At 34.7% G+C, this 14,557-nt stretch overlaps 1 protein-coding gene across 1 annotated transcript; it reads right to left on the reverse strand.

Annotated features, from left to right (window-relative positions):
* Positions 1-1,213: 1,213 nt before the first annotated feature.
* Positions 1,214-14,086, reverse strand: TM9SF4_1 (Transmembrane 9 super member 4). The gene is made up of 7 exons (XM_051218868.1): positions 13,945-14,086; positions 11,301-11,405; positions 11,202-11,262; positions 10,843-11,156; positions 9,660-10,340; positions 5,553-5,642; positions 1,214-3,030 (listed from the first exon to the last, which is right to left on the reverse strand). The coding sequence occupies exons 1-7, from the start codon at positions 14,044-14,046 to the stop codon at positions 2,578-2,580; spliced, it is 1,806 nt and encodes a 601-aa protein (XP_051072499.1). The 5' UTR covers positions 14,047-14,086; the 3' UTR covers positions 1,214-2,577.
* Positions 14,087-14,557: the final 471 nt, after the last annotated feature.

A 14,557-nucleotide genomic window follows, 5' to 3' on the forward strand; every position in this document is an offset into this window, starting at 1 on the left:
GGCGAAAAGGAGTTAAGTGTGGTAATCAAGTGTTGACTTTATTGACTAATCGATACCATACAGACCGTTAATCTACAAACACAGGAAATTCAAGTCACATGGATCGAACATGAAATTAGAACAATAACAGACTAACAATGCACAAGAAGTTGGGTACACACTCTATTCAGGACCAAAACCTACTGAAGGACTCGCGCTGCATGAAAAATAGGGGAAACACACGTTTGTTCCGTTTCCAGTAAAATAGCTAACAAATTGATATTTCATCATCAATTCATCCCTAAAAATCAAGTCATCCTGCTATAAAAAAGACATTTTGGTAGTCCTTTCATATCAGTGTTACCAACATAGCGACACAACTAGTCTATTTCATCCTACACACATTGAAGGTAGACAAGTGAACGTCCACTACATTGGAAACATGGACTAGCGGTGAAATATAATGTATTACCACTTATACCAATCCACATACGTAAATATGAACACAAATCAGGTTGGGTAAACGTAAAAATTATGAATTAAGGAAGTTCCGAGAATGAAAGACAGTTGTTAAAGTCGTAGTATTGGTTAAGCCCACATAGCTTACTCTAGCTTCCGGACAAGCCAGTCTATTCATTATTCCTGAGTCACACTTTGACCATGTTAATTACAAGCTTATCAACCTTGTCTGTTTTTATGAGTGTACGTGTGAGCACATCTTATCATATTCATCACATGTCTGTAACTTATTTTTGTTCGGCTATAAACATCGATTAATACTTGATTAAATAGAGTTGGCTTACGTGCCTTCCTCACTGCGCGTCATTTCATTTCGCTTCGCTCTCCCCTTCGTTCCTCCGATTGTCTGTCCAGATCAAAGTGTACAAAATACATGTATTCGAATTCCATTCTCATATTTATTTAATTTCGTTATTCACTAACGCGAATTAAGTCGATAATTCTATACGACGATTGACAATATGTATGTCTCAATATCAATCAGAAATGATCTCACTGGAGTCAGATCCCGGGCCACTAAAACCTCACCCTCGTATATAGGAGGATTGCGTATTAGTATTAGATACGGACACTGCAAGTCACAATATTTTCAACTAATTATTCCTGAAAAGCTTAACAAACAAAATGCCTTAACCACTTTTATACAAGACATTCAAGGTAATTTTAAATAATATCCACTAAAGCAGTAGCTCATTCTAATTGAAATAAACACAAGTTACTATTACAAACCACTGTTTCATTAAAGAAAAGACAAATGTATGAAAAGAGAAAAGAAATAAGCTCAGTAAATTGATACACAAGCGCTAATCAATCATCCAACTTAAGAATGCAAATGTTACAAGTAAAGTAATAATATTAAAAATAGTAATGATAAAAGTAGTAACATGTTGCAATACTAGTAATAGCAATAACAATGACGAGTCTAACAACAAGCGGTATCATATGCAATTAATAGTTGCATAACCAATTAAGACTATAAATAATAAATAGTATACGTATATATTATATTTGTACAAAATTTTATCACAGTAGAGATAAAGAAGAATGAGAAATGCAAGTTCATGACTAGTAAAATTAGTATTTTTACCTAAGATATTCTGAATCATAGAATATCAGTAAGAAGATAATATATACTTATGGAAACTACGTACTTGGTAAGAATAGTGTGTAAAAGAGATGAAATGAAAAAGCACACAATGAATGTTATACATGTGTGCATACATACAAATGGAAATAATCCCTGGAAAGTATGAAAGTTTTTTGTTTTGTATATTGTATTGTTTGAACAAGTAATAGATAGAATTGAACTTTTAAAAGAAGATAAAACATTAATATTGCATGCATATATAAGAATAGTGTCTTTTTCTTAAATTAAAAAAAACGAAGTCAATTTAGCGAAAAAGAGAGAACTAGATAGAAACAAATTACTGTAAATAAGTAAGTAAATAAACAAATAAGTTAATAATTATTCTAAGTAAATAGATAAGTAATATATATATATATATATATATATATATATATATATATATATATGCAATTCACTAGGGACGGTGCTTTTTATTGTGATACAACTTTCAAGAGAATAGGGCAATCCAAAAGAAAATTGAATTGACACAACAAGTAACATTCACAGTGACAGAGAGAAATTAGTTTATGGGGGTAGTGTAGATGTTAAGAGAAATATCATGCATTAATTTCACTCTTGGAATGATTATATTTATGTACATATGTCTAAATAGCTATCTACATACATATGCAGACTTACAATTATATGATCAAGTTAAAAGTAAATGAAAGTAGACAAACTAATAAATGCATCATTACAAGGATATTCTGACAATAGAACAGAACGCTGAAACTTAAGTAAAAAAAGGTTACTATTATTAATATTATATGGTGTATTAAGGAATAAAAGAATGTAAGTATTGAGATATGTTTTCCTTTTTTCGCATACAAAGTATACAAGCAAAAAAAAAGATTTGATAAGATCATTTACTATGAATTTTGTGAACACAGAAACGATTGTGAAATATATATATAACTTCTTCATCTTCCATTACGACTAAAAACTCAGGAAATTTACGGCGTATGTGAAGTCATGAGTAGGCTATTAAGTGGTACTGTACAACAGTAAGCAGGTACAGATTTGGAGCGATGCATAACTTTACGAGTAGATGTACATTTAAATTCGTTTTGCCAAGGTGACCAATGAATATCAGCTTTTTGTTCGACAGTTGGTCGGTGATCAGCACTAACAATAGACGATCTACAAGATGGTATAAATATACTGTGATGAGGAGTTGATGAAGTAGGTTGAGGTGTATCTGTTCGATCATTTTGCACATTAGAAGATATAGGCGTATTTAATACACGACCATTAACCATATATAAACCCTGAGAATGCCGTTTGCGTAGACGGTGTTGGCGATAAAGCCGGTGACATTTTGCACAAATAATACATGGCACAGCAACCATGATAAATGGAGCAGCAACCAGTAATAAAATCGTTAATCCAGTAAATACACTGACAACCTGATTTTAGGTGTAAACAAAATACATAAATAAACAAGATAATAGTCTAACAATACGTGAAAGAAGACTAGTATAATTTACCGTTACTCACAACAAATCAATCGAAAAAAATACTAGCTTTACAAAAAGAATCAATCGTAATTGGATAAGTAATGAAATCAAGAAGAGGGATAAGTTGATCCCTGTACCCACCTTTTCATGTTATGTAATGTACCTTTGGAGTTAGACTCAAACTTATTGAAACCGCTAACTAGGATGACATATACTCAAATTAGATGTTTGTCTATATCAGATTTATGCAGTCACAACTTTAAAGACAATGAGTAGAAGACTGAACCTGAGTTTGACACTGGTTTGGACTCATCAGTAAAGGATATTTACAATAGTGTGAGAAGTGATGTTTAACTAAGACATTTGAACATGTCACTAACTGGGTTATTTGAGCCGCTTACCGTCAGAAAAAGAAGCTTAGGCTAGTAGAATATTGCAACATAAAGGTGGAAGCCCTCACTAAAAAACACAAACTTATTACCATAAAATCATTCCGTCAAGCACATAAAACTGAAAATATTTTAAAAATCAAATTGTAACTATGCCTATAAGTCAAAGGTAAATATGAAAGATTTCACACAGCAGTAATAACCTATGGAATGAAACCTGACGTCAATTTGATAAATTAAAAAATACCGAAATGCTATCATTCTATACAATAGTTTAGTAGTAAAGTAGAATTGCTGTGAAAATATACAAACCTTGATCGTTATAAATGCTTTTCAGTGTTATTAAGTCATACGTTCAAACTCTGGCCATTCAATTCAACCTGAGAAACCGCATAGCACCATTAATCATTACATAAAATTTATACCTTAAAGACAAGTGTGTAAACATGTATATGTAATCCTACCTACAAAAGTTAGACAAGTTAGTCAGTCGCAAGCAATGTAAGACCTGGCACAAATATACATCACGCGAAGTTGCCACACCAAGTTAGTAAAACGAGATATCAACAAAGACATATCAAAGAAGTCAAAATAATAGCGCCATTTTTGTTAATTTGTAAAGAAATAAAATCAAGAAATGAAAAAGAGATTAACTAGTATTACTACTCACGATTTATGGGAAGATGAAGAAAAAATTTATGTTAATGTGGTCGACTTTGAGCCATATTGCCTGACGTCACCAAATCACTAATCATGACTATCACGTGAATCATGATATGGAAGTGTGTACCTCGTTAAAAGGCTTAAACTAATACACTAGTATACTATTTAATCTGTTATAATCTCTTTCTTATGGTATGACCCAGCTATGCCTATTGCTTAGTATTCTTGGACATCAAATCACTCGACAAGTCCCCAAATCAGAACACGGTTGAATAGGAAAGAGATCATATTCCAAATAACAAGGTCAGATGGAAGCAAGAAGCAAGTAAGAAGTGCAATAGGGAAAACGCTAGTACATTTATAGCTTTTCACATGAGATTTATAGCGTTCACTAAGTATCGGCTAACGCTGATTGGCTGATTCTTACCCAATCAGCGTGCACCAAAGCAATCGTGCATTGAGCATGCTTTAATCCAGTCTATGTCCCGCTAACATAATCATTCTAACCAAAATAGATCATATGTCTAAGATTGAAAACACTGACTGAAAGTTGAATACACAAAGATTACACGCAGGTCTAGGTGGAATAGTTTTTGATCCATAATTGAATGATTAAGTATTTTCCTCATTAATTGGCAAGTTTAAAAGCATGTATAAGCAACGTAGTATTGAATATTTACCAACTTCTGATGAAAAATAAAATTGTTATTTATGATGGACAATCGCATAGTCAAATAGCCATTTATCTCAATATTTTATTAATTGAAAGATTTGATGTGATAATGATTTTTAATTGAAATCATCAAGTTTTTACCAAATCTTTATAAATAGAAATTTTTATTTAAAAAAACGAACACTTAGAAGTGATAAATATAACTTGATAAGTGAACGACGGGACTGAGGTTACCAGCGGTACCCAAGCATTCTCGGCCATTTTTCCGTTTATTTAGTGGTCAAACTCTGTAAACAAGAGTGTGATTTTCACTGAAGATTTGATTTTAGGCTTTAACTCTCACCTCATCCTGCACATTGAAATGTGGTAAACTGATATGTTCACCGTAAACAGATGTGGATAAACTCAGACGCTTAAGATGAAATCTCCAATGAAGACTACACTCTTAAATGTATCACTTACCCACTGGATGAATGGAAAAATACCTGAAAATGTTAGATATTGAACACTTACTGAATGTTGAAAAACAGATGGATAATATGAACCAATGAAAGTGATGATTTACAACGACTACATAAAATTCAACTTTTTTTTCTACGAAATTCCTAAATCTTGCCAAACGAAATGAGATCAAAAATTGTTAATTAAAGCGTTTGATTTAATGAAAGCATACTTAATCAATGCATAGCAAAACCGCAACAGATAACAGAATATAACCAACTTTTTTTTACACTAAAATAACTTACATAAACTCGATGACCAATTACTGATGCACGAGAATGACCAAGTTTTCCTTTACAGGCCCCGTCATCATAATGTTGAAGAAGGAAATCATCCTGGAAAATAAAGTATCAGTGAAAAAAATCTCCGATAAATTACACTGACAAAGCAATAATTGATAAATATGACAAATAATTTCCATTAGAACATTAAGAAACATGAAGTTCAGTGAAGGGATTACTAAGTTAACAAAGAATTATAATGTGTATGGAGTAAGACAATTAAAATGTAAATTAAGGGAATATCGAAGAAATCTACACAGAATGAACATATACCAATAAGAGACTGATCAATTGAAGTCCATAGCATCAATGGGAAGATTCAAACAAACAATGCAAAAATGAATTATTAATATATACGATTGTACAGCTTGATAATAAATTCGTTGAAAAGAGCCCCCTTCTCTGAACTTCATGTTTTTTAAATATGACAAAATCGTATAAAATCCATGATCTATGAAATATTGTCATTCAAATAAAATAAATGAAAGTTACCGTGAAAAATTTTAAAATACTATAAAAAGATACTATTTGAATTTTATTTTTATAAAGAACTTATATTCCTTAATAGTACTTATGAGCACTGATAATATAATTTCTAGTCTAAGTTCCAATTGTCTTGTGTAAAAGGACTTTTGTTATTTTACCGATATGTTTAAAGAATCATACTAATGCAACTATTTATTGACGGGATTTCTATCATGATTTGAGGTCACATGGAAAATTATTTACTTTATTTAGTTACTACTGCCAAAATAAAATTGTTTAGAAAATAAAAAAACCGGGATTTAAATCTTCAATCACTCTCACTGTATTTCTACTCATAAATGTTAAGTTATGGGATAACTTGTTTATTTCTATGACATAGGTGATCGTTTATTTTGTAAGCTTACAGTTTTAAATGAACTTCATCTATACATAAATGAAAAGCAATTTCATGTTTTACAAAATAATGTAGAAAAATTTAAGGCAGTTTGAACAATAATAACACCACCAATAGCTCTTCTAGAGATACTGCCGGATCCAAATATGGGTAAAGGAGAAGGGTTGGACTTCGGGACGGCAACCCCAACACAGAAAAAATTCCTGTTAAAAAAAGCTAACCACATTAGACAAATTAAACCATTTAGCCTCTATCCTCTGAGTTGAAAGAAGAATTATGACGCCACATGATGAAAGCCGAGATTCTTGAGAAGTCACGACGCCAATAACCCTTTTAACAACCAGAATAACGACTAATATAGGTACATAAAATATCCGAACAATGTAGGAAACCAGACTTTACTTACTTTCGCCTGTTAATCCTAATGGAGCATAGGCCACCGACCAGCATTCTCCAACACACTCTGCTCTGGGCCTTTCCTTCTAGTTCTATCCAATTTTTGTTCATTCTTTTCATATCTGTCTTCATTTCTCAACGTAATATAATCCTTTGTCTCTCACTTCTCCTTTAGCCTTAAGGATTCCAAGTGAGGGCTTGTCTTGTGACGCAGTTGGGCATTTTCCTCAGTGTGTGTCCTACCCACTTCCAGAGCTTCTTCCTGATTTCTTCCTCCGCTGGAATCTGGTTTGTTCCCTCCCATAGTAAATTGTTGCTGATGATGTATGGCCAACGAATCTGAGGTATTTTTTATAGACAACTGTTGATAAACACCTGTATCTTCTGGATGATGGCTTTCGTAGTTCTCCAGGTTTCCGCCCCAGTAGATAGTAGAACTGTCTTGACATTTGTATTAAAAATCCTGACCTTGGTGTTGGTTGACAGTTGCTTTGAGTTCCAGATTTTCTTCAATTGTAAATGTGCTGCTCTTGCTTTTCCAATTCACGGTTTCACATCTGCATCAGATCCACTGTGTTCATCAATGATGCCGCCCAGATATGTAAAGGTTTTTACATCTCCCAAAGCTTTTCCGTCAAGTGCGATTCGATTGGTGCATGCTGTATTGTGTCGGAAAATCTTGCTTTTCCCTTTGTGTATGTTGAGACCTACTGCTGCTAAGGATGCTGCTACGCTGGTTGTTGCTTCCCCCCAGAAACCAAAAGGACAAATCAAATAGATGTCGAAATGAAGAGATAGATTAGAGAGAGATCATGCTGCCCTCTGGTCACTAACACGGAAATTCCCCAAACACTCACACAGTTGCTCTGATGCTATACAAAGAAGCACGTAAACCACTTATAGGATGGGAATCTCATGCATCCACAATCACCAAACCATTATTCAAAACAACGAATAAGACTATCACAACCAAAGTTATCAAGTGTTATGCACCCACCAATGATAGTAGTCAACATGATAAACATCAGTTCTATAGGAGCCTGCAATTAACCATAGTGAAATGATCAGGAAACGACCTGAACATTCTCATGGCACACCTAAACTCCAAAGTCGGAATACACAACACCGGCTATCAAGATATCATCGGACGACATGAACTCACTAGGAGAAACGAATGAAAATGGTGACAGATTTGCAAATTTATGTGCATCCAACAAAATCTTTGTAGACGATACAATATTCCTACACAAAAACACACACAAAGCTACACTGGTCTCACCACATCACACTACACAGAATCAGATCCATCATATTCGCATCACTAAAAGAATCCACAAGATGCACGAAGACGTGAGAACCAGGAGAGCAGCTCACATGGATTCAAATCACCACCAACTGGTGGTTGCCAACATGAAACTGAAGCTAAAGAAGTACTCGACAAATGCAGAAATAGCATCACAAAGGTTCAATACACACTTCCTTCGACATACTGACAAACTCAACCAATTCAAGATAACTCTCAACAACAGCTCCCAAGTCCTACAACACATACTCAAACAAGAAAAAACTACTATGGAAAACAACTGGAAAGAAATACCAACACAATCATATTTGATGGAGAAACTCTGTAAGTGGTGGAAACTTTCATATACCTGAACAGCAGCATCATCGATGAACGAGGAGGATCTGATGCAGACGTACAGAATAGCATTGGCAAAGAAAGAACAGTATTCGTACACTTCAACAACATATCCAACTAAAAACAACTCTCTGTCAACCAATATCAAAGTCACAAGATCCAGTACGAACGTAAAAACAATTCTACTGGACAGAGATCAAATTTATAGAACTACTACAACCACCATCAAAATAGTACGAGTATTTATAATCAATTGTCTACTCAAAATACTCAATGTCCCTTGTTCACCAGATACCATCAGCAACCGCCTTCTGTGGCAGAGAACAAATCACCCTCCAGTTGAAGAGAAAATTAGGAAAAGGCAATGGAAGTGGATAAGACATATATTGTGGAAATCACCAAACTGCATCACGAGGCATACACCATACACCAACTTGGAATCCTGAAGGGAAACGGAAAAGAGGGAGACTGAAGAACGTAATGCGTCAAGAACTGGAAGCAAACATGAAAAGGATTAATAGAAATGAGAAACTGTTGGAAAGAATTGTCCAAGACAGAGTTGGATGGAGAATACTGGTGAGCGGCCTATGCTCCTCCATGAGGGTTAACAGGCGTAAGTAAGTGATATTGTGTTTCAGCCAAAATGCAACAATATCCTGCGTAGAAGTAACTGTTACCATTATTATAATTCTAAACGGTCGACTATTCATAATTGGTATTTGTTTTTTCTAAACTCCGAAACTTTCATGAATGTGATTGGACTCATTCGTAACATTAACTTGATCGCTTCAATATTCAATCAGTACATTAGGTTCGTTGTAAGAGTTAATATTACCATGAACCAATCGTAATCATCAACACTTTTTACTTTAACTCCTAGGTTTAAATAACATTGATAATGAATTTCCAGTACTTGTCCTATATCTTTATTCACTGTGATAGATTCATGAGAAAATAAGCATACCTGTGCTAATTATTCAAAAACGTTTTCAAATCGAAACATATATCCATGACACTAGTTATGAAAAGCAAGCACAGTTATTTCAAATTTAAACAATTAAAGCAGTACCAGGCCTACATATATGTAAGTGCAGACCGAACTCAGTCAAAAGTTAAATGACCAGCGTAACAATATTATTTTATGAAATGTACTTACATCCAATGAAGTCAAACAATACCAGCAAAAGGTATGTTTGCATGACCGGCACATCATTTGAGCGCAACCTTCGATACGTTCAATAGGGACTAGGCAGGCAGGACAACGTTTCAGCCAGTCATCAGGAGAATATGGAGGAAACCCAACAGCAAGAACGGAGACATCAATTGTATCACTGATATCCTGATTGGAAAGATAAATACCTGCATGACTCTGTAAATAATTACGCCGTTTTCTTTTGGATCGCCGGAGTGAGACTTTATTTATTTTGTTTTTCTCTGGAGGTTTTCTCAAGGATGGTAATGACTTGATGATTTCTGGATTTTGCGTCACAAACTGTGACTGGTGTTTCTGAAATATAATAGGATCTGGTTCTGAATGAGGATTAATATGATCCGAGGCATTTACATTTTCCTCCAAAATTCCAAGTAAATTTTGTTGACTAGTAAATTGAGTGCTTAAATTTTTATTTCCCTTGACAACGTTACGAGGATATTCTTCACACACATACGGTCCAACTCCGATGTGCCAGTTTAAATGGCATCGAGCACAAAATTCATGAGAACACTGTTTGCATACGACGCGTACAGCCGGGCGACCAGGACTCACTTGACACATCAACGTTCTTTTTTCAGAGATATGGAGTAAATCCTTCTCTCCAGCACCTTCACTGGTGGGTGTCTACAGAAAGAAAATGTTAACAGCTGTGAAATAAATGCAGAATTTTTCAAATTTTGAAATTACGGATTCTTTCCATCATGCAAACAGCTTTTACAACTTCGTAAATTGGTGTTAAATTATGGGATATAACCAAGCAAACAATAAACTTTAAAACTATGGTAAAAAAGAGGTTACTTGCCAACATTGAATACACAATACAACTAAATAACCATAGCATGAGACATTTATCGTAAGGCATTACCATTATAATAAGTGAGATATGAGAACTTTCACAGAGTGCAACTTAATCAAACATGATATCCAACTGAATACATAACCGACAATATTACGCGAAATACCACATCGCAGAAACTAAAAATTCAATGTCCTATAAATATATAGTTTAGTGATAGAATAACTAAACCCAACGTTTCACGTACCAAAACCAAAAAATTGCACAAAACAAACAGAAAACAGCACAATTAGTTCACTAAATCAAGTTGAATAACGAAATAATGCTTACCGTTACACAATCTTCTTTGTCTTCATCCCTGAGATTACTGATAGGCTTGTAATATGCGTTATTTGGAATTTTTGATGTGTCATCGGCATGAAAACTCGTACTTTTGGTGCTGGGAGAAACATGAGTGGTATCTCCTTGTGAACTGCAAAGATATCTTCTGTACCACCTAGTAAACCGTTCCAGAGCATGTTTATTACTTCTGGTAGATGGGTTTATTCCATTTCGTATGGGTACTTTTAAAATAGAAGGAACTTGGCACACAGCACCACAATTTACTGCTGGGCAAAATGTTAGGTTTACATTCTGCTCGATTTCTGAATATTTATGTTACAGTTGGGAAAAATGGACAACAAACTGACCTCGCTGAAGCTTCTTTACAGAAAAACGTTCGTAAACGTCAGAAGGCAGCAATTCTCTTATCTAGAGTAATAGAAATTTGGATAACTGAAACACCCTACCTCTGAGTCTGTCAAATGACCACTTTGACTACATGGATAACTTGGACAAGCACAGTTAACATCAACTCGATCTCGTAATACTGTAATAACATACGTTTTCAAGCACTATGAAGTAAAAATACTTCGAGTTAACGCAAGCTTTGATATGAATATACTCTCTATTGATAAGTAAACAGTTATAATAATGGAAGCTTTGTAAAGCTCCCAAAACACTTAGATTTTACGACTTTTAAAAGTCGTTCAAATACACAGTTGAATAGTAAACTTCAATGTAGCAGGAATTGATGCTGCTATAAAACGATCTTAATCTACCGTTATAAAGGGTTTGTTTAATGAATGTCATCAGTATATAAATCGGTTATGTAAGGTCTAAAAGAATGATTTGCATAATCCACATTTTTTGCGAAGCCAGAGCAGCATATCCTTTTTTTGTTCACTCTCCACCGAACGCTTGAACAGCGCTATAAATATTATGGTAACTATAGATCTTTAGATTAAGGCTTTCGACTTCCCAAAAAGGATTGTCTGTTGAACGAGGATGTCCAAAAAAATTGTTAACTTAGTGAAAGCTCATCACGAAAACTGTGAAAACATAACATGAGAAAATAATATTCTTTCCAACCATTTGAACCAGCAGCATTTTTTCACAGGATTGCTTAGTCTTACATAATTCCACGATTAGGTGAGTGAAGCCCGAGGAATCATGGGATTCAGTGGTCTAAAACGCTATCTGATCTAGCTTAGAATAAATGTCAGTGGTTACTCTATTGAATTCCTCGTAAAAAGATGTTTCCTTTGAAGGGAAGTAATTAATCCCGGTTTTACTATAACTTGAAGCATATTGTTCGGTGCGTACTGCTCCTGTTATTTATTGATTGTATGACTATCTTTTTAATTAAAAGTGATGTAATTTCGTCTGGGTGGTACAGTTCCAAATGCCCTACTGCACCAAGACTTCTCGTTCGGTAACGGAAATGAGTAGTACGATATACAGTGATACCATAGATAAAAAATGGTACGATATGTAGACCAGATCATATGACAGAAAATCAAATCCGTACAATATATGCATACAGCTGCACAACCGGTTTATCGACAAATTGGTTTGAACATTCGAGTGAAGCATATTTCTTTTATCATACTTTATGAAAACACTGAGAAGTACTTGAGGCTAAAATCTATAGACTTCACAAGACGTAAACATCCAAATATCGTATTGTACAGCTGTCTAAAGCTAAGGGTATGCTAAAGCTTAATATATCCACCATATTCGAGTCAACCGAAAATCGGCTATTACTTAAGTCAAAACCTCGGTCATAGCATAACTTACACCTGTCCAATCGTCCCTTCAGGCGGAAGACAAATCCAATGCCCTGGTCACTAGCAATACATATCATGTTTTTACAACAATACACTAATCAAAATATTTATGTGAAACAAACACCTAATTTTCGCATGCTTCGAATCATAATTAAATTCTTTTTTGAACAGAAATCCGTAAGGACTAAAATATGTGCTAAATAGTAAAATCACTACGAAAAATAGGAAGGTGAAGAGAGATGGCAAAAAACTACCTAGGGATATGATCTAAACTTTACTGAGGTTTTTGTGTCAGTTTGTTGCCTTGCTATATATGCAGTAGTGGAAAACGATTCAGTCACTTAGCTTTGATTACAAGCAATAAGTGGTGACGTCTCAAATGCACGACAATAAAAATCCTCCTAATGTGGTCGCTGAGCACCTACAGCCGTTGACTTAAAGTATTTTTCGCTCGAAAATAGCATACCCGAAGAATTCTTTTCTTTTACTCAGTTTCAGAGGCAGATACATTTAAAAAAGAAAAAAGCTAGAGTGATACACGTAATTTTATCTTGATAAGTATTAGCCAGATGAATAATAATATACTAAAAACGGTAACAAACCATAATACAACTCTTTTTAAACAAACGCGAATACCAAGATGATTCTTAAGTGGTTAGCAATATATATACAAGGTGATTTTCACACTACGTTTGAGTAGCAGTTTAATGTTATCAACTACTATGGTCCGGTTGCAATCACTGAAACCTAAACAACTTGGAAAAGACGCCCGTGTTTGAAGCCAAGAGATTCAGGTTAATCCTCTGAAAGAGTACCCACTTTAAACCCTCTCCTAAGAACAACTAATAAAAATGTAGTTACGGAAGTCTAAATCGTGATTGTAAATAACAGAATCACAGTGACAAAGTCAAGAAGTATTAGTGGGGTTTTTACCAAGCTACTAAGCGTTATAATATCTATATTATGCAAATGTCTTCGGATTTTCGAATGGTTTCTATGTATTATACGTCAAATGTTCATTTAACTCACCTCAACTAGCCACTTCTAAGGCCTTGTGAGGAATGTGCTGAGCAGAAATAAGCTCTTCGTTTACTAGGTACTTGAGCTACACTGTATCTAGCAGCCTAACTATTTCATATATTCAAGCATTTTGTTTGTAGATAAACTGATTGATTGAACGCCTGAGTAACTGCCTACAGAAACTTAACAATACCTTTGCTGACCAAAAAATCTTAAACATACATATGTATAAAACAAAACGACTATTTGGCTCAGGTCTAATACACTACATAATAAGTTTTCATTTACAGCCAAATAAACTAACCTGACGGCAAAAAGAACACCCGCAAGCCGAAAGAAATAACATGTTTTCATATGGCACTGCATCAAAGCAAATATTACAGTGTCCATACTCAGTCCCTATCATTCTGAGGACTAACCTTGACCGACCGCCATCAGATGAAATCGCGCAAGTTTGGCGGCTATGTGACCTTAGTTCAAACGGTTCAAATGGTTCTGGATGGAATAGAAGCTTTCACTTAACGGGCTTCCGCATCTAGAAGCAGTGGGTCATCGATGCCTCCAGGTAGGAACCTAGGCATATGAACGATAAAAGAGGAAAAGGAAAAAAGTTGATAAATCATAGTAAGATACTGCCCTTAGTCCTTAAGGATATGTCGCTTTTTCTCATAATGGACTCTTAGAAAGTCGCTTGAGCTAACTCATCTGGTAGCGACCTCCGGCATTTGACTACCCTTAAGGAGTAGAAGGTATGCCTACAGTCCGTTCTGCCATATTGTGTCTCAAGTTTCTAGGTATTACCCCTAAGGTTTGTATTGAGACTAAGCTCGAGAATTTGTTTAAATCGATGTTCAGAAGTGTTAAAGATGCTATACGTCATAAGAAGATCACCTTTAAGACGCTAGTACTCTAATGGG

The sequence above is a fragment of the Schistosoma haematobium genome, chromosome ZW (assembly GCF_000699445.3).
Source record: "Schistosoma haematobium chromosome ZW, whole genome shotgun sequence".
Lineage (NCBI taxonomy): Eukaryota > Metazoa > Platyhelminthes > Trematoda > Strigeidida > Schistosomatidae > Schistosoma > Schistosoma haematobium.

Coding starts and splice junctions, on each gene's coding strand:
- TM9SF4_1 (XM_051218868.1), bottom strand. CDS start 14,046: ATGATAGGGACTGAGTATGGACACTGTAATATTTGCTTTGATGCAGTG. Junction 11,406..13,944: donor GGTGTTCTTTTTGCCGTCAG/GTTAGTTTATTT, acceptor TTTACTTCATAG/TGCTTGAAAACGTATGTTAT. Junction 11,157..11,201: donor TGTAAAGAAGCTTCAGCGAG/GTCAGTTTGTTG, acceptor ATAAATATTCAG/AAATCGAGCAGAATGTAAAC.